We start from the raw sequence: 25155 nt of genomic DNA on the forward strand, positions 1-25155 counted from the left end.
CTACACTGGAGAAGTTTGGGTTTGGCCCGAATATTTGTACATGGATCAAATTACTGTATACTAATCCAGAAGCTTCAGTTTACATAAACAACATTTGCTCAGACTACTCTAAACTAGAATGTGGTACTACACAAGGATACCCCTTGTCACCGCTGTTGTTTGCAATTGCCGTTGAACCACTGGCAATACATTGTCGAAATACTGATCTGATAAAGGGGATTAGCAGAGAAGGACTGGAACAGAAAATTTCATTATATGCAGATGATATGGTACTGTATATACAGAAAATTCTGTGCCTGCAGTTCTAACAGCACTCACAGAATTTCAAAAGATCTCTGGCCTCAGAATTAATCTGAATAAAAGTGTACTCTTTCCAGTGAAATCTCAAGCATATAATATTAGATTAGATACTCTACCTTTTATCATTGCAGAACAGTTTAAATACCTCGGGGTAAACATCACAAGTAAACATAAAGCTCTTTATCAACAAAATTTCGCAGTCTGCATGGAAAAAATTAAACAAGACTTGCATAGATGGTCAACCCTTCATCTCACACTAGCTGGAAGAATTAACACTGTTAAGATGAATATTCTTCCTAAGCTCCTTTTTTATTTCAAAACATTCCAATATACATTAATAAATCGTTCTTTAAGCAATTAGATTCAACAATAACCTCATTTATTTGGAATTCAAAACATCCACGCCTCCAAAGAGCAACCCTACAAAGGCAAAAGGCAGAAGGCAGCATGGCTCTACATAACTTCCAGTTTTATTACTGGGCAGCAAATATACAGGCGATAAGAACCTGGACACAAATAGAAGAACATACACAGGCATGGACCGCAATAGAAGTAAAATCCTGCAGTACTTCTTTGTATTCCTTGCTCTGTGCTCCAATAAACACACGTTATCGGCAATACACTAATAACCCAATTGTGCTCCACTCACTTAGAATCTGGAACCAATGTAGAAAGCATTTTAAGACGGAGAAGCTTCTATCTGTGGCACCTCTGCAAGAGAACCACCTCTTTCAACACTCACAAACATATGCAGTTTTAATATCTGGAAAAAATTTGGAATTAACTTGCTTAGAGATCTTTATATAGACAACGTCTTTGCATCCTATGAACAATTACATTCCAAATTTAACATTCCAACTACACATTTCTTTTACTATCATCAAATCAGGAACTCCCAGATTTTCCTCATCTTGCACCCTCATCCATGCTGGAAAAATATTGCTCAATCTCAAGGACTTAGACTCCATCTCTACAATATATAAAATCATTTTACAATCCCTCCCTTTCAAAGATCCAAGAGGTCACTGGGAAAAAGATCTCTCAATTAATATATCAGAAAAGGAGTGGAAAGTAGCAATGCAGAGAATTCACTCGAGCTCCATATGCAAAGCATACAATTATACAACTCAAAATTATATATCGAGCACATCTGTCTCGACTAAAACTCTCCAAAATGTTTCCAGGGCATGATCCAACCTGTGAACGCTGCAAACTAGTTCCAGCCTCACTGGGTCACATGTTCTGGGCCTGCACCAAATTAACATCATTCTGGAAGAACATTTTTAATTACCTTTCAGACAGTCTTGGACTCACAATCCCTCCTAACCCATTAACAGCTGTATTTGGTGTTCTTCCAGATGGGCTTAAAGTGAAGAAGGACAAACAAACTGTGATTGCATTCACTACACTGTTGGCACGTAGACTTATCCTGATAAACTGGAAGAACCCAAACTCTCCTCTTTTAAGTCAGTGGGAAACTGATGTGTTATACTATTTGAAATTGGAAAAAATCAAATACTCAGTTAGAGGATCCGTACAGACTTTTTTCAAAACATGTCAGGATCTAATCAGTAATATTTTAAAATAATCTCATAAAGCACAGAGAATCTATTAATTTAGGTTTGTTTACAGGTCTTAAATTTCATGCTGTTTGGCTTGCTCTCTCTCTTAGGGGTGGGGATCGATTTGTTCTTAACTCAAATTTTCTTTATGTAAAACTTGATTGATTTGTATGGAATGCAATAAAATTAATAAAAATAATAAAAAGAAGAACTTTCTCTATTGTTGTTTTTTTTATAATATGGAGGCCAAGACTATAAATCAGGGGTCTCCAACTCTAGTCCTGGTGGGCCACAGTGGCTGCAGGTTTTCATTCTTACCCTTTTCTTAATTAGTGACCTGTTTTTGCTGCTAATTAACTTCTTTTGAATTAATTTTAATTGACTTGCTCTTAAATACTCAGACCCCACACTTGTTTCTTTTTCCTTAATTAGCAGCTAAACAAAATACAAAATGAACCAAAACAGGACCAGCAAACTGTGTCCATCATACAATATCTGAAAATAAAGAAAGATGAAGGCCTCAGGAATGCTGATCTGCTCTTAGAAAAAAGAAAATCCACAATTTCGGAAATGTCTTCTATTGCACAATCAGAGCAGCAACAAGACATGGAATTAAAGAATGGGTTTAATTAACAACAAGACTCAGCAGCTAATTAAGCAACTGATTAGAATGAAATTGGTTGGAGTTTTAGACCCTGACTTATTTGGTCTTCTGTTGGCTCACTCACTTCACATTTCACTTCTGTTTACGTGCCATTTAAGGAAAGAAATGAAGCAATTCAGATTAACGATGAAGAAATTTAGGGAAACATTTCTAAAAACCAAGTCAATTAAAATTAATTCAAAAGAAGTTAATTAGCAGCAAAAACAGATTACTGATTAAGAAAGGGGTTAGAATAAAAACCTGTGGCCACTGCGGCCCTCCAGGACTGGAGTTGGGAGCCCCTGCTATAGATGGTACTCCAGACGAGGCCTCACAGATGTGTCCAATAGCTTCAGTATGAGCCCCCCTTGATTTTACTCCAATATCCTATTTGCTTTATTAATTGCCTCTGGGCACTGCTTGAATGTGGATAGTAAAGACCCCCAGGTCCTTCTCATCAGGTGTACCTTTTTAAATTTCACGTATTGTGCATTCACACCTAACATTCACCCATTTGTGTAGGAGTTTCATGGCCACCGGGTGTTTCCTGTGGTTTTCTTTCCACAGTCCAATGCGTTTCAAATAGCAGCTCAAGTGCTTGGTTATACTGTATGTATATTGTTTATAAAAATTAAGCAAGCCCAGTAAAGGAATGATTTTGGCCTGTAACTGTCTGAACTGTTCTTTTTCATTTTTATACAGACAAGCAGTGTGTTATTATGCCAGATGATAGAAGTGAATGTGGGTTCCCTGGCATCACTGCAAAGCAGTGTGAAGACAGAGGCTGCTGCTTTGATGCAACCATTCCTGATGTAAAATGGTGTTTCCGTCCGAGAGGTGAATTATTCAATATCATCAAACAAATACAGCTAGAATTAAGATTTGGGTTTAGCACTTGTATGATTTGTCATTCGTGTGTAACTCCTCACTCTATTTCTAAGCACACTCTAGTGATACTTTTTGCATTTAAATTACCACATTTGTATTTTACGTACCTTCTGACTCCACAGCTTCATTCCTAGTGCTACACTGGAGTGTTACAAATACTAGAGTCTAAGGAGTCTAAGGAGCTATGGCATAGTAAAGACAAGTGAATATTTACAAAAGCGGTAGTTTTCTCTTTTTAATTTATACTTAAATACTAAATAAACTGAATAGCTTTGGCCTATGTAAATTATTATTGGGCCATGCATTTTTTAGGGGAAAGTTCCTTTTTAAACTTCATGGGCACAATGGAGAGTGCATTGCTATAATCAGCAAATGGGAGGTTGAATGCAGAAAGTATGCCATTGCTCTAACAGTCCTGAATTAGAAGTACTTCCAGATCTTTGTTTTCACTTTATTATTCTATACGAATACAGTGTATATTTTTTCCATACACACATACAATTGTATATATACTGATCAATAGAGTAAAGTTCCACATAAAAAATGATTTCACATTGTAACATATTCTAGAAAAAATACACTATTTAACAATTTTATTGACAAATATGTATGCATATTGTAACTATTTGTCCAGTTGATAAGGTGTCTTCAAGGGCAGGGATGGCACATTAGTCTAATAAGATAGAGGTAGAGTCCGTCAAAAGCCTGGGAGGAAGGATGTGGTATCTCCTGCAATTGTAAGAGGGGTTTCAGACAAAAACTTTCTGAGGGCACCAGAGCAAGTGTGTGTGTGCGTGTGCGTGTGTGTGTGTGTGTGTGTGTGTGTGTGGTGCATTGAATGGAAGAGTGGAAGTTCACCCAATAATATAGAAGGCAGGTAAGCCCAAGAAGATAATAGTGACATCCAATGGATGAAACATTAACAGGTAGTGTGACCATTTGAGAGGGAGTAAGATTATGGAGGTCTAGCTGGAGGCCACATTGTCATGTAACGGTAGATGTGACCCTGCTGGTTAAGGAGGAGAGCAGACATACGTAAGAACATAAGAAATCTGAAAATGAGAGGAGACCATTCATTCCATTAAGTTAGCTTGTTTAGCTAATGGACAAGCTGTCTCAATATCTCATCCAGATACTTACTTCTTTAGCGGTTGTTATGGTTTCTGCTATGTGCCTTGGTAGTTCATGCCAGATTGCCACTAGTCTTTCAGTTACAAAAGTGCTTTCTGGCTTCAGTCAGAGATGTTGTATTACAGGTTTAGCTAAGTTGTGTGCTGACCTGGTAGTGCTAAAATCAGGGAGAGCCACCCAAGACCTCAGAAGTGACCCTTGGATATGGTTTAAAAGCTACCTTGAAACAAAAGCTCAACAAAGCTGAAGTCAGGAGGTGATTTGAGCTGAAGGTTTATTGGTGGGAAGAAAGGAGGTTACAGACTTTCACAGACCGTGGCAGTTTCTTGAGGAGAGATGGAGGACTTTATTGTAGGGTCATGAGATGGGAAAATGGAGCTGCAACCCAACATAACTGACAGAATAACAGACTGTCCAGGATGTCCCAGATGGGGACAGTAGGGTTATTCCTTTTGGTATTGTTGCTATAAAACATGTTTTTTCCTTTGTCTATCATTCTCTTTTGTGTTTGTTTTAAATAAGCCATGAGTTCATTCTGGTCTTAATGGATTATTGAAGCTATTTCCATTTTTCAAATGTACAGTATACTGTTATTTAAATGTATCATTTATTTATGTTTTTTAATAGTAAACCAAGTCTGTGAAGTTCACCCTTATGGGCGTGCTGAGTGTGGATACCCAGGGATTTCTGTTGCAGAATGCAACAGCAGAGGATGCTGCTTTGACTCCCGTACACCGAATGTCAAGTGGTGCTTTCATTCTAGGGAGCAGTCGCCTCAATGTGAGTTCTGACATTTGTTTATTAATATATTAACAGATATAAGTTATAATAATTTTTTAACTGACCTTAGTACATTTACATGTTAATGAGAATTGGAACATCAGGATTATTTTGATGACAATAGGCCATTTAGACAACAACGCTCATCAATCCTATTTACCTAATTTCTACAATATGGCATCAGAAAGAATTGTTGAAGGATCCCAAAGTCATGAGCACATCTAGGTGAGTTTTGCATGTTCCCCCATTTGTTTCCGCTTGGTTTCCACAATGAACTGAGGTTGAACCTTCCAGTCCTATGGTATTTTTGATAGCAGGTAAGATGCTTATTAGTTATTGTTTCAAAAATTAAACAACACCAGGCTTCCAAGCAAGGCTCTACATAGGAAAAGGCAGGCTCTGCATTCAGAACTCAACCTCACAATCCCTCCTAACCCATTAACAGCTGTGTTTGGGGTTCTTCCAGATAGGCTTAAAGTGGAGAAGGACCAACAAACTGTGATTGCCTTCACTACACTTTTGACAAGCAGACTTATTTTGCTAAACTGAAAGAATCCTAACTCTCCTCTTTTAAGTCAGTGGGAAACCGATATTTTATACTATTTGAAATTGGAAAAAATCAAATGCTCAGTTAGAGGATCTGTACAGAATTTTTTTCAAAACCTGGCAGGATTTAATCAATAATATTTTAGAATAAGCTCTTAAAGCACAGAAGACACAATTATTTCTGCATTTCTTTTTCTTCTCCATTCATCTCTGTTGCCCTATTAAACTTATCAATTTAGGTATGTTTATAAGTCTAAAGTTTTACTCCGTTGGCCATGCTCTCTCTCTCAGGGGTCGGGGGTCGATTTGCTTTTTTTTTTTTCAATCCTAATTTTGATCTATTTGTATAGAATGATTACAATAAAATTAATAAAATTTAAAAAAAAAAACACCAGTAAAGGAATGATTTTGGCCTGTAACTATCGGAACTGTTCTTTTTCATTTTATGCAGACATGCAATGTGTTGTTGAACCACAACAAAGGGTTGAATGTGGGTTCGCTGGCATCACTTCAAAGGAATGTGAAGACAGAGGCTGCTGTTTTGATTCAGCCATTCCTGGTGTAAAATGGTGTTTCCGTCCCAAAGGTGAATTTCACAATGTCATAGAACAAATACAGGCAGAATGAAAATCTGTGTTTATCATTTGGATTGAATGATTTGACTTTCTCATGTAACTCCTCACTCTATTTCTAAACACTCGAGCAAAAATGTTTACATTTAAATGGACACATTTGTACCTTCTGTGGCCTCATTCCTAGTGTTACGTTAGAGTGTTAAAAAAACATTTGGGAATGCTAGAGCTAAAGGAGCTGTGTCATAGTAAAAACATTTTTTTTTTTTTAATTTATAATTAATACTGACAAAAGCTATTTGACTTATTTACTATAAAGGCCACAAAGAGAGTTGATGGACAAATACATTTTTGGAGGGAAGGGTCCTTTCTAAACTCATGGGAAAAATGAGAAGTAGGCTCCTATCATGAGCAAATTGCAGGTTTCATGCAGCAAGTGCGCTACTAGTTTAATAGCCTTGAATTAGAAGAACTTCTAAAACTTTGTTTCCATTTTATTGTTCTACATATAAGTATATATTAAAACACACACATATATATGGTAACACTGTATAATTGGAGGAGCAAAAGCAAAAAACACAAAGTAAATACAGAGTAGTCTTTTAAGACTGTAATTCTGAATAGGAACTGAAACAAGATGGCCGATTTTTGGGTTGTGAGTTCAAGTGGCAGGAAGGGGAGAGTCCAGGTGGACGGACAAAGAGGTGACGTGAGCGATGGACTGGCTGTCGGTCTTCTTTTCAGCAGAGAGATGAGAAAAGAAGGCATTAGTGCATAGCGCCAACCTCTGGTCTGGAGGGTAATTACCATCACAAAAGCCCTTAAGCTGTCTCCATTCTGCTAGAAGTGAATGTCTGTGATGTGGATTGCATATTTATAGGTAGATATAGCAAAGGGAGAAAATTAATCACATATCTTAAAATAGTCTTTTATTCGTGAGGTTTCCACGTCTGTCAGGTATCATCATCGAATCATTTTCTTCTGATGATGAGATAGATAGACAGATAGATAGATGTGCTGATCAATAGTATAAAATTACACATAAAAACATAATGATTTCACATTGTAACATATTCTGGAATAAATATTCTATTTTACCATTTTATTGATTAATATGTATGTATACTGGAACTGTCGAGTTTGACAAGGTGTCTTCAGGGGCAGAGGTGACACATTGGTCTTACATTACAGACATAAGGCCTGGGAAAAAGAAAAACTGAATATGGTAACCCATGCAAATCTGAGAGGTGCCCCAGACCAAGAGAGATTGTGTCTGTGTGTGTGTGTGTGAGTGTATGATGCATAGATTGAGGACTGCGACAGTCCCCCTGTAACCTAGAAGTTATGTAACACCAAGTGGATGTTAATATTGTTATTAATTAGATTAAATCCAGTTTATGAAGTATTGACCTAATGAATGTGATTGGATGGCCATTACTATTATAAAAACAAGTTTTACATTTTTGATAACCTGAGTATTTAAAAAAAATTGTAAATATTGATAATTTGCACTTAGAATACTCTAATAGTGCCCTGTTTTTCATTGTACCATCCTTTCTGCATATTACCCTAGGAGAGCCTTTGTTTAAATCATTTTCATTTTTAAAAGTACCCTTTTATGTAAATGCATTGTCTATTGTCTTCTTTTACAGTAAACCAAGTCTGTGAAGTTCAGCCTAATCGGCGAGCTGAGTGTGGATACCCAGGCATTACTATCGCAGAATGTAACAATAAAGGATGCTGCTTTGACTCTCGCACACCGAACGTCAAGTGGTGCTTTCATTCTAGCGAGTACCCGCCTCAGTGTGAGTACTGAGATTTGTTTATAATATAAATTTATTGATAGTTAGATTGCGAGTTATTATTATTATTATTACTGACCCACCCTTAATACAAATTAAAATTTAAGAAAATTGGAACATTACAACTACTTTGATGACAATTGTCCATTCAGACCAACCAACTGTACACAGCTCTAGACTAGTGTTGTACAAAATATCCAAAAACCAGACTTGAGTAAAAGTAGGGATACCTTACTGCGGTGGTTCTCAAGCTGTGGGGCAGGCCCCCCTAGGGGACGCAAAGATGTGAAAAAAAGAAAACAAGAATCAAAAATATGAAAAAAACATCTGTTGAAACCAAAACAAATGAACTTAAACTACATTCTGATACTAGAACAATAAATATAGAGTTAGATAAATGTCGATAAAAGTTAAGTAGGTATAATAAAATATGCATCTACATTTCAAAAAATGTTGGGGTGCAATTAAAACTGTTATGAAAACCCGGGTCGCAAATACTTAAAGATTGAGAAACGCTGCCTTACTGGAATTTCAAATAAAAGTAGATAGATAGATAGATAGATAGATAGATAGATAGATAGATAGATAGACAGATACTTTATTAATCCCAAGGGGAAATTCACATAATCCAGCAGCAGTATACTGATACAAAGAAATAATATTAAATTAAATAGTAATAAAAATGAAAAAAATTAAAATAAAATTAATGTTAGCATTTACTCCCCTGGGTGGAATTGAAGAGTCGCATAGTGTGAGGGAGGACTGATCTCCTCAGTCTGTCAGTGGAGCAGGACAGTGACATCAGTCGGTCGCTGAAGCTACTCCTCTGCCTGGAGATGACACTGTTAAGTGGATGCAGTGGATTATTCATGATTGACAGGAGTTTGCTTAATGCCCGTCGCTCTGCCACAGATGTTAAACTGTCCAACTTTAATCCTACAATACAGCCTGCCTTCTTAACAAGTTTGTCCAGGCGTGAGGCGTCTTTCATCTTTATGCTGCCACCCCAGCACACCACCGCGTAGAAGAGGGCACTCACCACAACCGTCTGGTAGAACATCTGCAGCATCTTACTGCAGATGTTGAAGGATGCCAACCTTCTCAGAAAGTATAGTCGGCTCTGACCTTTCTTACAAAGAGCATCAGTATTGGCAGTCTAGTCCAATTTGTCATCCAGCTGCACTCCCAGATATTTAAAGGTCTGCACCCTCTGCACAGTCACCTCTGATGATCACAGGGTCCATGAGGGGCCTGGGCCTCCTAAAATCTACCACCAGCTCCTTGATCTTGCTGGTGTTAAGGTGTAAGTGGTTTGAGTCGCACCATTTAACAAAGTCTTTGATTAACTTTCTGTACTCCTCCTCCTGCCCACTCCTGATGCAGCCCACAATAGCAGTGTCATCAGCAAACTTTTGCACGTGGCAGGACTCCGAGTAGAAGTGATCCACAAGAAAACAACTCAAACAGAAATTTTACTGTATATGATATTAAGTGTACTTAAGTGGGTGGGATAGACACTAATGGGAGAGGTGTATGGGCTTCCTATTCCTGAAAACTCCTTTATAAAGTGAATTTTCAAAATGCAAACACACCTAATTACAATTCATTTTTATATATCATTTTGAACAAAAATGTGTATCATTTCTCCTGGGTTTTCTCCATGAATTGAGATGTAACCCCACAGTCCGATGATACGTTGTCAGAGAGCAGCTAAGGTACTCATTTATATATTGTAGTTAAAAATTAAACAAGCAGAGTAAAGGAACGATTTTAGCCTGTAACTCTCTGAACTGTTCTTTTTCATTTTATGCAGACATGCAATGTGTTGTTGAACCACAAGAAAGGGTTGAATGTGGATTCGCTGGCATCACTTCGAAGCAGTGTGAAGACAGAGGCTGCTGCTTTGATTCAAGCACTCCTAATGTAAAATGGTGTTTCCGTCCCAAAGGTGAATTATACAATATCATATAACAAATACAGGCAGAATGAAAATCTGTGTTTATTATTTGGAATGCAGGAATTGTCTTTCTCATTTAACTCCTCACTCAATTTCGAAACACTCTCTAGCAATATTCCTTGCACTTAAATGGCCACATTTGTACTTTTTGTACTTTCTGACTCCACAGCCTCATTCCTAGTGCTACATTAGAGTGTTACAAAAACATGCTAGATAGGAGAACACTAGAGTCTAAGGAGCTGTGGCATAGTAAAGACAAGTGAATGCTTATTGAATTGATCACTTTCTGTTTCTAATTTATAATTAATACAGAACAAGGATATTCAGCATATTGGCTTAAAGGGGATGAAGTGCTAGCTTGAGACCAAGTCAAAATCTGCATAGTGGCATGTATGAGTAAGCAGTTCCCTGGTCTGAGCCTGCTGCTCTCATTTCCAACTTGGGAAAGCCACCTCAGACCCCTGAAGTTACTACAGAAATTAACAAAAGCTCAATGAGTCTAATGTTGGGAGAGAAGCTGGGGAGAAACCTTGGTTATAGGAAGGATAGAGGCCAGCACTTTGAGCAGAAATGAAGGAGGTGTTATGATCTGCTGGGCTACATGGAACTCAAAACTAGGCCTCCTTGCTCTAAAGAAGCCTAGCTTCAAAGTGAGTTGTAACCCAAACTTGAGAAGCAACCTTGTGGCCTTCACTGGCCCAGCAGAACAGGGTTTCAAGCTTCTGAACTCATAAAGGGAGAGGGGAACTGATAACAAAAAATCCCTTGCCTCACAATAACAGAAGCAAACTTGCTTTAAATTTGAGCGGAACAATAGAACAGCTCATACTGCACCATTGTCCTTGATGTGACAGAGCCAGATCATACCAGGCACTGTCAATAAATGAAAGTGTTTGAAAATATAATTAGGGGAAGGATCAACACTTTAGCCAAGCAGAATGAACGTTTTGTAGGAGAGTTTGCAAAATCAGTTCAATATGAAAGCCATGAAATATGACAAATCCCAGCTGAAGCTGAACACCAAATATAAAGGTGCTTTTGAATATGAACTTCAGCTCACAGAGTGGCATAATTATTCAATCTGTGTGACATTCCATTATTCTTGATATGGAATTCATTCCCAGTAGTCGGTAGACTCCAGAGCAACGTTTAATACCTGCTGCCTCTTAAAGGTCTCATGAATATTTGATGTTAAGCAAATGCAAAGCTGTTAACAACATTAGCGTTGAAAATTGATTGACAAGGAAATAACACTAAAGTGACCAAATGCAGACCACAGAATAATACGATGTTTGAGTAAGGATTATACGAGGGACGTTCAAAAAGTTTCTGTACTTTTTTTTATAACTCTATTTATTAAGAGTTTCAAAAACAAATGACATCACTTTTCTACATAGTCACCTTCATTTGCGATGCAATTTTCCCAGCATCATACCAGCTTTTTAATGCCCAATGTCAGGGATGCCAGGGGCCATGACCCGGCCGGGACGTCATGAGGGACCGGATGTGGGTCTGTGCCCACCCTGGATCACGTGGTGGTTGCCTTCCGGGTTGCTCTGGGGGCCACAGGTACAGGGCATGGAAGCTCCACCCTGTAGGGGCCCGTGGTCACCGCCAGGAGGTGCCCCAATGCCTTGGGGACCTGTTACCCCAGCACTTCCGCCACACCAGGAAGTGCTGGGGGGAAGACTTTGGACGTTACCCGGAGAGCTGCCGGGAGGACAGCCGGCACTTCCGCCACGCTGGGGCGTGGCCAAGGGAGGAATGCCGGGAACACCTGGTGCTCATCCGGGTACTGAATAAAAGGGGCCGTCTCCATTCATTCGAGGCTAGAGTCGGGTGGAAGAAGGACGAGGCAAGAGAGAGCTGTGGAGGCGGCCCAAAGAAAAGGCATTGTGTGGCCAGGACTGAGTGTTTTGGGGTTTGTGCACAACTGGGTCTTAGTGACCATTATTTGGGTCTGTGTGACCATTGAATTGTTATAAATATTATAAATAAACGTGAGGTGGTTTGAAAACAACATGTCCGCCTGTCTGTGTCCGGGTCAACTTCCACACCAATTATTACTAATCTCGCCTTCACTGTTTCCAACGAAAATATAAAAGTGCGTAAATTTTTTGAACGTCCCTCGTGTAAAAGCTATAAAGTAAGATTTGCCTTTTTGAAACTGAACTCAGTTTGCACGCCCTTTCCTATATTTTTTTCTCTGCAGTAAGCACACAGTGTGAAGTGCAGCCTCAGAAACGCACCGAGTGTGGGTACCCTGGGATTTCCATCTCTGAATGCAACAACAGGGGATGCTGCTTTGACTCGCGTACCGTTAATGCCAAGTGGTGCTTTCATTCTGAAGGAGATAAACTGTACAGTGAGTGTACCTTTTTATTTTTGAAGAGCAGAACATTATAATGGCATTCTACTCAACCAAAGATATAATAATGGTGTCACCCCTCTTTGTCTATAGTAGGTAGGCAGTATTATTAGACCTCTGGGGGTGGTGGTGGTGGTGGGGTTTCCCCTCAGTGCCAGGGCATGTGCCCCTTCAACAGCACTGACTGTGTCCCTTTGCGAATATACTTTGGACTTTAAGGAGCGTGGGCCCCTTGGTAAACAGAGCGTGCACACTTTTACTTTCATAAGCAGTACCCAACGAATAATGGCGCCCACTCAATATCATCAGAATTTGATGAAAGGGTGGGCAGGGGATGTTCCACTCGCTGTCCAGAGCACTTGTTCCTTCAGAAGCACAAACAACACCCCTTTGTGTACATACTGCAGATATTATTATCACACTTATATGACCCGGGTTATGGATCCCCCTCAGTGGCCAGAGCGTGTGCCCCTTACTTTCATAAAAAGTGCCATTCAGATGATGGCGCCCTAGGCAGCCACCTATGTCACCTAACGGATTGACCTAACAGCTGTGCCATCACATAGATATGGAGGGATTTTTCTCCTTCTGACCTCACCACACTTAGCTATGGACCACTCAAGGACATCCCAGCATTCAGAGTCTGAAGAGGACAAGAGGACAGCGTTATCTGCAAACAGTAGAGACATGCTAAAATACAAAACAGACATGAACCAAAAATGGAGCATTTTATAGGACAATTACATGGAATTTGTGCTTAATCACTGAAACACAGAAATAGTTATGTCAGTATTAGTTTGTATTATTAGAAAAATAAATGTTTAAATCTGTGCTATAGTAGAGGGTGGAAAAAGTATATTTCTGCTTTTATTAGATTTCAGATTTGGCAAGAGAGAGATAGAAATTGTTTTTCAAATTTGACAACAAACTTCAGATGAGGCAGATTCTTATTGATACAGCGACTTAAGATGGGGAGGCTAAACGTCATTCCCATTTTAATACAGGAAGAGCATGAAGATGCAAATTAATTTTAGTAATCTGCATTCTGCATTCTTAAAGGAAACATACTGCACATGAACACCCTGGGATTGACAAAGTAGGGTGTGGAGGGAGAGATGGTAAAACAAAGTCGTTTTTAAAAAACAGAAGAATAAAATGAATCTCACAATCTTCAAATGCATATCAATTTCATGCAAACAATAAGTTCAAGTTAAAGACTGCCTTTAAAAACTATTCAGAGTTCTAAAAAAGTGTTACATTTACATTGATATGCTTAGCAGACACTTTTTATCCAAAGCATCTTACAGAAGAGGTCAAGTAGTACTAGGGTGTTGTACCGTGTTAGCCATTATGAATGTAGAGAAAAGCCAAGCAAAATGACACCTTTTATTGGCTAACTAAAAAGATTACAATATGCAGACTCGAGGCAACTCAGGCCCCTTCTTCAGGCAAAAGGTCAAGATAATGGAGTAAGCTTCAGTCTAGAGGGACTGTTTGGGTCAAGTGTTACAGACAAGGTTACAGAGTTGATCGTCACAAGTAAAAAGCTTAGAACAAAATGCATACGAGTTACAATTCCTTGTTTACAGAAACCAAATAAAGGTATTATCAATTAGACAGAAATTCATCAAACAAGCGTCTTCAAATGCTTCTTAAACATATTGAGGGAATCAGAAGTTTTGATGGAGGTAGGCAGCTTGTTCCACCAGCTAGGAACTACACATGAGAAGGGTGTGGATTGAGATTTGACGTAGAGATGGAGGTATCACAAGACACCATTGAGCTGCAGATCTGAGTGGTTTAGAAGTAGCATAGGACCTCACAAGTCTTTCCATATATATATATGTGCTGACCCACAAACATCAAAGTATAAAAAACAGTTTAAGAATTGTGTTTTATCATGGCTTCCCTTTCTGACTGTTTGCTATGTAGGCCTTAACAGAATGCCCAAATCCTATCTATAGTCCTTGAATGTTAATTCTTACCAGCCCGGTCACTGTCGGGGTTGACTGCTATTGTAGTTGAATATTGCCCCCTCTCTTTTATATTTGTAACCCTAGCCAATTAGAGTACCAGAATAGGCAGGTGAGAAAGTTACTTTTTATTCATAGATTTACTCGTAGTTTCCAATTGTGCCCAAACTACAGCATAAGTAGAATAAAAATATTGGCAAAAGAATACAACCTGGATAAAAAACAGTTCCTTTCAGTGTTTAGTCTACCAGGTGTCTCTCTGTCTGAGTATGTTGGTTGTTCTCTGGTCCAACATGACCCTTGGATGGATTGTCCAAAACAGGCAGCATGGCCTTCATGCATTAATGCAACAGGAGACAGATACTAGCACGGCTCTCCAGTTTATCCAGACTTTGACACACGTCTTGGATGAGCGAGAATGTCAATGATTCAGTTATTCAGTATGACGTATTCCTCTCTCCAGACCAGATGCTGGCCAGCAGAGAGCTGTCCATGGCCTTTCATCTCAGCAACTAGCCTTCATTCCATGCCTAGCCCTTCATCTTGACCACCTATATTTCCTCAGACGGTCTTCTTGGAAGGGAAGGGAGTGATTATGGCTTCTAAAACTTGCCCTCCTTTCAGAGGTTTAGAAATTCTACAACCATATTGTTGCAAATGGCACACCCCAGAGCAGCACAGTAAAAATTCTTCTTTTATCCAGTAAGGTCATAAATGTGCCTGAACAACAAATGGCTTCTCCAGCTTCCCTGCCAGCGTAAACATTTAAAATTATATAGTGTTAGATATTAATATAAAAACATTTTCATTCAGTATGCTTAATATTACTCTCCATTACAGGACACATCAGGGCACTCGCAACTGTTGTATTTTTCCACTCAATTGTTTTAATCCAAGATATTTCCTCACTAACTGCAAGTGAGCAGCATGTATGGTGAAATATGAAGATAAAAAAGAAAAAGAGATGGTTTGAGATGTAAAAAAATATAATTTAGATTTTATGCTTTGGCTCCCCTTCCTCCAATTTGGTAGGCTTGTAACTATACTTCTTTCCATATTTCATTCAGACATGACCAGTAAAGTAATGCAGTGCTCTATAAACCCAAAGGAAAGAAAAGAGTGTGGATCAAATGTATCCAGTGAAGCTACGTGCACAGCCTTGGGATGTTGCTTCAGTTCTCCTGTTCCTCATGAAGGCTGCTACCTTTCAAATGGTATGTTACAATCAATTCAATGTGCAGCTGTCCCACAAAAATGAAGTGTGCCTTGAGGCAGAATGGCATCCCATCATAGGTTGGTTCCTGCTTTGTGCCCATATCAGTGTAGGCTACAGGTCTCTGTGATCCTATGTTGAATAAGAAGGTTCAGAAAATAGACTAAACAAATAGGAGGACATGGATAATGAGGCAATGTTCACACATTCTTTTTTCGCCCACTTTGTTTATGCAAACTCTAACTTAATCAATTGGGGGTCTTGCTAATGAGGAAAACCAGAGTAAAAGAGAAACAATGTTGGGACAGAAGAACTGATTACAGAGCCAAACGTGTCATGTGTGACATGATTTCCCACATCAGTTTCTATTGGTAAAATCAAAATTGTCTGGATATGTCCACATGTGCCCTCATTCAAGTAGGGGAAGCACCCACAAAACACAAGGAACGAAGCAGAACATGAAACACAGAAACTAGATAATCAAAATTGACAAAAAATCCAACCCCAATTCCAAAAATGTTGGGACGCATTTGTAAAATGCAAATAAAACAGAATGCAAAGATTTGCAAATCTCATAAACCCACATTTTATTCACAACAGAACACAGAAAACATCAAATGTTTAAACTGAGAAAATGCACCATTGTAAGAAAAGAATAAGGTTACAGTAATCCCTCCTCGACGAAAATCCGCGAAGTAGAAACCATATGTTTGTATACACTGTAGTTATTTTTATATATTTTAAGCCCTTATAAACTCTCCCACACTGTTAACATTATTAGAGCCCTCTAGACATGAAATAACACCCTTTAGTCAAAAGTTTAAACTGTGCTCCATGACAAGACAGAGATGACAGTTCTTTCTCACAATTAAAAGAATGCAAACATATGTTCCTCTTCAAAGAATGCGTGTCAGGAGCAGAGAATGTCAGAGAGAGAGAGAGCGAGAGAAAAGCAATCAATCAAAAAATCAATACGTGCTTTTGGGCTTTTAAGTATGCCGAAGCACCGCGATAAGGCAGCATTTTGTAGAGGAGTGTCTGTATCCTCTAGGCAAACAGCCTCTGTGCAAACAGCCCCTCTGCTCACACCCCCTCCGTCAGGCAGAGAGAGTGAGAGAGACAGAGAAAAGCAAACAATCAAGCACCGCGCGGGAAGCATATCATATATCATTGTGGAGTTTTAGTTAATACGTAATACATGCTTTGATTGGGTAGCTCCTAAGCCATCCACCAATAGCATCCCTTGTATGAAATCAACTGGGCAAACAAACTGAGGAAGCATGTATCATAAATTAAAAGACCCATTGTCCGCAGAAATCTGCAAACAAGCGAAAAATCCGTGATATATATTTAGATATGCTTACATTTAAAATCCGCGATGGAGTGAAGCCGCGAAAGTCGAAGTACGATATAGCGAGGGATCATTGTATTTTGAATTTGATGGCAGAAACACGTCTGCTAAAGTTGGGACAGGACCATGTTTACCATTGTGTAGCATCCCCTCTTCTTTTAGCAGCCGTCCATAAAGGTCTGGGAACTGAAGAGACCAGTGGCTGGACTGTTGGGAGAGGAATGTTATCCCATTCTTGTCTGATATAGAATTCTAGCTGCTCAACAGTCCTGGGCCATCTTTGTCATATTTTTTGTTTCATGATGCACCAAATGTTTTCAGTTGGTGAAAGGTCTGGACTTCAGGCAGGCCAGTTCAGCACCCGGACTCTTCTACTATGAAGTCATGCTGTTGTAATAGATGTAGTATGTGGTTTAGCATCGTCTTTTTAAAATTTGCAAGGCCTTCCCTGAAAATGGCGTCATCTGGATGGAAGCATCCTGTAAAACTTGTATATACTTTTCAGCTTTGATGAGGCCTTTGCAGATGTGCAAGCTGGCAATTCCATAGGCACTAATGCACCCCCATACCATCAGAGATGCTGGTGTTTAAACTGAGCACTGAGAACAAGACAAATGGCCCATCTTCTTTTTAGTTTGGCGTCCATGTTTTCCAAAAAGAATTTCAAATTTCGATTCATCTGACCACAGAACAGTTTTCCAGTTTGCCTCAGTCCATTTTAAATGAGCTTTGGTCCAGATAGGATGGCAGTGTTTCTGGATCATTTTCACATGATAGAGCTTTAACCTGCATTTGTGGATGGCATGATGAACTGTCGTCACAGACCGTGATTTCTAGAAGTGTTCCTGAGCCCATGCAGTGATTTCCATGATAGAATCAGGTCTGTTTTTAATGCTGTGCCACCTGAGGGCCCAAAGATCACAGCCATCCAATATTGATTTTTGGTCTTGTTCCTTGCACACAGAGATTCCTCCAGTTTCTTGGAACCTTTTGATGATATTACGTATGTACTATAGATGATGAGGTATTCAAAGACTTCACATTTTTATGTTCAGGAACATTATTCTGAAATTGTTCCACAATTTGTAGACATAGTTTTTTGCAGATTTGTAAACCTCTGCTCATCTTTACTTCTAAGAGACTCTGCCTCTCTAAGATGCTTTTTTTATACCCAGTCATGTTCGTGACCTGTTGCCAATTAATGTTCCACCAGCTGTTTCTTTTTAGGACCACTTAATTTTTCAACCTTTTGTTGCCCCCCCTCCCAACGTTTTTGAGATGTGTTGCTTCCATCAAATTCAAAATGAGCTAATATTTTTCATGAAATAGTAAAATGTCTCACTTTCAATGTGTGATATGGGTTTATGAGATTTGCAAATCATTGCATTCAGTTTATATTTACATTTTACACAGTGTCCCAACTTTTTGGAATGGGTGTTGTACATAATTAGGCAAATAATAAAAAATAATAACAATAGTAACATAAGCAATGATAGTCAAGGAATCAAAAATAAACAAAATGGACATAAAAAAGCAATCTTAAGCATAAGCCAGATGGCAAACTCCGGCTTACACATAACACAAGTGGAACTGCACTTGAGCTCACTTTTCATCTTGTGGATGATCACAAGTTAATGTAGCTTGGGATGACACCTCACATGCCCCTGAATGTATCACGGGGTAAGAAACATCCATTTACTGAGCTGACATTTTCTGCTTTCAGGGTCAGTGGGCAAAAGAGCTCATTTGGAAAGCACTGGACACAAGACAGGAATTACTTCTGAATGGAATGCCAGGAAAACCACACACTATTAACTGTATATTGCAATATGAAGACTATGTTGAGAATTTATGTTTAAGATTCTATAATGTTGCTTATTTTGTACTTTTAAGCGGAGTTTGTTAAATTGGAACTTAAAGGTAACAAAAGTACAATTTACAATGCAATTGTATTTTTGTATTCTATTGTTTTAACATCTGTAAAATAACTCTTGCAGGGGGGGATTGTTCTTTGGCACCAGAGCAAAGGACACCTTGTGGCTTCACTGGAATTGAAGAAGTGGAGTGCCATAGAAGAGACTGTTGCTTTGAAAAACAAGTTGGTGTTTTACCACTGTGCTACATGCCTACAGGTAAAAATGATAGAATTAGTACTCATTTATGGAAGTAGAAGATAGATAGATATGAAAGGCACTATATAACTGATAGATAGATAGATAGATAGAAAGGCACTATATACTAGATAAATAGATAGATAGATATGAAAGGCACTATATAACTGATAGATAGATAGATAGAAAGGCACTATATACTAGATAGATAGCTAGATAGATGTAAAGGCGGCATATCATAGATAATTATGAAAGGCACTATATACTAAATAGATAGATATATATGAAAGGGACAATATACTAAATAGATCGATAGATAGATAGAAATGAAAGGCACTATATACTAGATAGATGTGAAAGGCATTATATGATAGACAGATAGATAAATAGATGGATATAATGGCACTATATAACTGATAGATAGATAGATGTAAAGGCGGTATATCATAGATAGTTATGAAAGGCGCTATATGCTATGTAGAGTCACCCATGCATTGCAGAGGATCACCTCTGATAGATAGATGTCTCATCCCAGTTGGACCAAGCCATAACACACTTGAAGCAACAACACAAATGAAACAGGATTCCCATATCTTGCAGCAGCTTAAAGCACGTCCACTCTTAACAAGCCTCCTTTTATGGCCAATATTACATGATGTCCTTAAGCCACTTCCTCACATTTCTCAGACATTCACTCAATCCCCCTTCTTGCTTTTCTTTGACATGACCTTCCAAGCGATTACAAATTTTAGACTAGGGGACAGGTAGTCCAGAATTTAAGAAGGAGAGCTTTATAGACTGTTAATAGTGTTTTAAAATCCATTCCGAAGGACACAGGTAACCAATGAAACATGCTAAAGCTGGTGAGATGTGCTCAGATTTTCTTTTTCAAGTTAAGATTCTTGCTGCTGCATTCTGGACAAACTGCAGGCGATCAACGACTTTCTTAGGTAGTCGACTAAAAAGAAAAGCATTTTGCAATGTTATAAGAGGTCTAACTTTTGCAATGTTCCTTAACTCTTTGAGGGCTATTTTTTTTTCCCTTTTGGCCCATGGCTGAAAACTCAGTTTTCTGAAAGGCACTGGCAATGGTCAGTCAGTCAGTCATTGTCCAACCTGCTATATCCTAACTACAGGGTCACGGGGGTCTGCTGGAGCCAATCCCAGCCAAACACAGGGTGTAAGGCAGGAAACAAACCTTGGGCAGGGCGCCAGCCCACCGCAGTTAATTTAAATCTAATGACTTATTTATATACTTTATGATGTTTGAAACAAATCAAGAGTACATGAAGAAACCACAGAAAGACACAAGTAATGTGTTTAAACTCCACATCCCTATTAGAAAAAAGTGCGTTCAAAGAATAAACTGTTATTTCATTTATCAGATGTGATTGCACCATCTTTGTATTGGCATTCTTTTAAAGGTTTAACAGGAATTGCTGATATTTTTGGATGATTTTCTTTGTTTGTGCATTCAGGAATGGGCCATATACCTAAAATACCCTGCTGTAGAACACTATCACAGATGCCTACTCAAATGTGAGATCAGTGTTTAAAGGAAAAGGATATTCAAATACTTTTGAACAGCAATGGTTTTGTACTTTGATATGTTAAGTTTGGCATTTTATATCAGTGTGCGAATAATCTACAGTCTATACTCTGTACCCACAAAAACTAAACAAATTGCAAGGTGTCATTGCATTGATTACTTATAGTATTAGGAAACGGATATATATGTTGGATGAGTTAGCAGTGGTCAGCCTTATTAAAAAATATATTAGAAAAAAAAAGATTGGTAATGCCTTTGGGGCTGCTTTTATTTTAACAAATTTCCTGAAAAAGTATACATTAACTTGTGGCACCCAAGAGCCCATCCAAGAAGCACTAGCTACAAGGCACTAGCAAACCACATATGGGGCATCAATCACAATAAATTAACATTTTCATATTTCTTAAGTGTATGGAAACTCTAAGACTTTGATAACCAGAAAAGGGTTTTCTTAAATATGGTAGTGGCTCAGATCAGCATTTGTGTATTTACATGTCACAACATAAATTTGTTTAACTGACATATCTCTCCTTCCTTGTCTAACAGAATTACTGAGAGATTCAACCAAATGATCGTAAACAGTGCGGCTCTGCTGGGATCTCACATGAGGAATGCAACAGGCATGGATGTTGATTTGATGTGAAAAGTCAGCAGTGCTATAATCCATCTCCCTTGTAGAAATAAGATTTCTTTGCCAAAGATCAAATTTCTTGTGTATTCATGCTTACTAATTATATTCAATTATACTAGGATGTCCAGGCATATCTCTCCTTTCATTGTTTTCAAATGTTGCAATGTATAGGTGTGACGATGTAGGTTCAGGCTCCACACTCCCTTTGATATTGGAAGCACATGAACCCAACACCGTCGATAATGTTGCCGAGTGAGCTAGTCAATGGAGGCAAATAAACAATTGAGCAAGGGGTGGTATACAAAAAGTGCAATAGTGCTTTTATTAAAAGCAGTCAACAAAACAAAAACAGTGTTCAAATAAATAGTGCAGTTCTTCATATTCATTAAATAAATAATCCATAAAAAGAACACGTGGGGGTTAAAACTAATAGAAAAACAATCCTTAAAATCGAGAGGTTAAAATGATCAGGAAGCTGTCTTTAAAAACAACAACAAATAAGCTTGGTGCTTCTTTTCTGTATGCGTCTCACCTGCTTATCCCGTACGGGCTTAGCAGCAGGCAAGACGCTCTCTGCAGCTGCCCTCCTACATCACACGCTCGAGACTGGAGACCTCCCGATCCCTGGCTTCGGTCTGGCACTCATCCCAGTCCCCGAGACTTGATTACCCTCAACGGCCAGGTCGCCCACGTTGGGGATTCCATCACCAAGTCTCCCGACTTCCGCTGCCTTTTCCATGGCCTCTCTGCGGCCCGTCGCTTTCACCTTGTCACTCCCGCTACCAGATCACTCAGCGGGAGCGACATCTACACAAACACCTGGGTGTCGGCCCAACACCCAGCTTCCTCGCAGCTGCCCACGAGCGCTCGATCGCGCGCTCACCACACGCTCCGCGTGTCCGTCTCTCTCCTGCACCGCTTGCTTCCACGCTCCCTGTAACCTCCGTCCTCTCCTTTCCTTTCTCTCCGATCGATTCTCTCTCTTTCTCCCCAACCGACTTGCGCTTCTTTTAAAAACGTGAGGGGCCATCACAGCTGCAGCATTAGCCACGGGAGCAATCACGAATGTGGGCAGTTCCTCACCTGTGCACACGGTGAGAAACGCCCACATCGACGACTGCCCCGCGGCTCGCTACAACAACGCCCCCCTCACGAAGCCGCCTCGGGTGCGGTGATTATTTATTTAAAATCAATGGCCTTTTCTCCACGAGCTGTGGACCCATAACACCACAATAGGAAGATTTGGGCAAAGAGCTGGTCAAGGCCACCAGTATTTGTTTGTCTTCTTTCCCTTATGCATTCTGCACACTTTTCCTAATTAAAAGATTACTAATTATAATGTATTCTGTATATTTCCTAAGCCTGCTGTATAAAAAAGAGAAAAAAAAAATCGCATAATTCAATTCAGGGTTGTTTGGGGACAGAGTTGATATTGGAAATATTAGGCATAATGGAGGAAGTGACCCTTGATGTAGCACTGGCTGTAGCACAGCACATTCATGCCCTCACACACACTCTGCATGTTTAGAGCCATCGGTTAAACTTAACATGTACATCTTTGGGTTATGGGAGGAAAACCCACACAGACAGTCAGAGTATGCAGACTCCATCCAAACAGCAGGATTCAAACCCAATTAGCGACCAGCACCTCCTACAAAACAGAGATTAATTCATATTATTTTATATTATTTAAATCCGATCTGTGTAATGAATGAAAGAGAGGATTTGAAGAAGCGAAATGATTGCATAGAGTAGTATTTAAAAGAATATCAAAGGTTTATTTAAACTTAGGCCCAAAAAGCAAGCAGACTTAATCTGCAAGAGAAGAGGACACCAAAGCTCATCCTCTGTACTTCTTAATACATCTAGACATTGAGGTTTACTTTAACCCATCCATCACTTGAGCAAACCAAGGACTACAGAGTCCTTAATAGCGGACAAATGCTGGGCTAATCAAAGTGCTTTGAGGTGAGGGAAGGCAAATCTCCATGCAGTGGCTCCTGCACTGCTCAAGAAACATGGGCAAGAACCCACATCTTGCATTGCATGGAGCTTATACACGGACACTGCTTTATATCCCATCCCAAAAGCTTTCACGTTCAATTGAGCTGTAAACTCTGAGTTGGCCCAGGGTGAGCATTTGTCTGCCCTATAGTTGGCAAAGAAACAAAAGAGCCCATGTCCTATTCATATATACCATATGCTCAATGCAAAATTAAAGATATCAAATGAGGTAGGGCAGGCAGAAGCATGAAAATAATTGGAATTCTACATGCACCTTTGACATTTCTTAACATATAGTATATGGCTGAAAGGTTGTGGCCACTTCACCGTCACACGTCTACGACCTTGTTATTAATGGCCATGGTGTTGGAATGAACTTACCATTCCAACACCATGGCATTAATATGGAGTTGTACCCCACTTTGCAGCTATAGCAGCCTCCACTCTTCTGGAAAGGCCTTCCACAAGATTTTGGAGTGTGTCAGTGGGAACTTGTGCCTGGTCAGCCAAAAAGGCATTTATGGGGTCAGGTGCTGATGTTGATGAGAAGACCTGGCTCACAATCAGCCTTCCAGTTCATCCCAAAGGTATTCAATAGGGTTGAGATCTGGGCTCTGCCCAGGCCATCTGAATCCCTCCATGTGTTTATGGGCCTGGCTTTGGGCACCGGGGCACAGTCATGTTGGAACAAAAAGGGCATTCTCCAAACTGTTACCACAAAGCTGCAAGTGCACAATTGTCTAAAATATCGTTGTACGAGGTGTGATCAAACAATACGGTGAATGTTGATGCACAGCACCATCTGAAAGCAACGCAAAACAATTCAATGCAGGTTCTGACATGTCCATCCTAGAGCCGAGTTTGTGACAAGTTTCAAATTGTTTGACACTGTCAGTCGTTTGTGAGCCACCGTTGAGTTCAAGTGTGTTTTTCTTGTCGTTAATAAAGGATAATCGAGCAACGCATTAACGTGAAATTTTCTTTCAAATTGCAAAAAGCTCAAGAAACCCATCAGACGTTAAAATCGGTTTATGGTGACACTGACAATTAAGACTGTTTACAAGTGGTTTGATCAATTTCGTAATGGATATGACTCGGGTAAAGACGAGAAAAGATCAGGACGTCCTTCAACATCAATAACCGAGGAAATCATTGAAACAACAACAACAACAACATTTATTTATATAGCACATTTTCATACAAACAGTAGCTCAAAGTGCTTTACATATTAAAGAATAGAAAAATGAAAGACACAATTATAAAACAAAATAAATCAACATTAACATCGAATAAGAGTAAGGTTCAATGGCCAGGGGGGACAGAAAAAACAAAAAAACTCCAGACGGCTGGAGAAAAAATAAAATCTGTAGGGATTCCAGACCATGAGACCGCCCAGTCCCCTCTGGGAATTCTACCTAACATAAAACGGTTTGATTCTTCATGATGACAAATGTCCTTGTCACACATCCTTTCTAATATGACAATTTCTGTCGAATAAAAACATTAAGCCGTGTCTGCATCCACCTTATTCGCCGGATCTGGCACCGTGTGACTTCTGGCTGTTCCCTAAATTGAAAATGACCATGAAAGGCAAACAATTTCAATCCATTCAGGACATCCAGACAACCACGACAGTCCAACTAAAGACAATCTCAAAGGAATCTTCCAGAACTGCTTTGCAAAATGGCAGGAGTGTTGGGGTAAGTGCATTTGAAGTGGAGACGAGTATTTTGAGGATGACTAGTAGTTGTAAATCTTTTCCTGCAATAAACAT

At 39.3% G+C, this 25155-nt stretch overlaps 1 protein-coding gene across 2 annotated transcripts in view; it reads left to right on the forward strand.

The window, feature by feature from the left end:
* The window catches only part of LOC120532978 (integumentary mucin C.1-like), a 33320-nt gene extending 11822 nt beyond the window's left edge, over positions 1-21498 (forward strand). The window contains exons 6-14 of one of the 2 annotated variants that reach the window (XM_039759538.1): positions 3208-3342; positions 5152-5304; positions 6302-6436; positions 8075-8227; positions 10038-10172; positions 12394-12546; positions 15590-15736; positions 19084-19218; positions 21293-21498. In XM_039759538.1, the coding sequence (XP_039615472.1) occupies positions 3208-3342; positions 5152-5304; positions 6302-6436; positions 8075-8227; positions 10038-10172; positions 12394-12546; positions 15590-15736; positions 19084-19218; positions 21293-21318 (1172 nt within the window). In that variant the 3' untranslated portion in view covers positions 21319-21498. The remainder of the gene's footprint in view (positions 1-3207; positions 3343-5151; positions 5305-6301; positions 6437-8074; positions 8228-10037; positions 10173-12393; positions 12547-15589; positions 15737-19083; positions 19219-21292) is intronic. The other variant, XM_039759539.1, reaches the window with a different exon arrangement.
* The last annotated feature ends 3657 nt before the right edge of the window (positions 21499-25155 follow it).

Source organism: Polypterus senegalus, chromosome 7 (assembly GCF_016835505.1).
Source record: "Polypterus senegalus isolate Bchr_013 chromosome 7, ASM1683550v1, whole genome shotgun sequence".
Taxonomy (NCBI): domain Eukaryota; kingdom Metazoa; phylum Chordata; class Cladistia; order Polypteriformes; family Polypteridae; genus Polypterus; species Polypterus senegalus.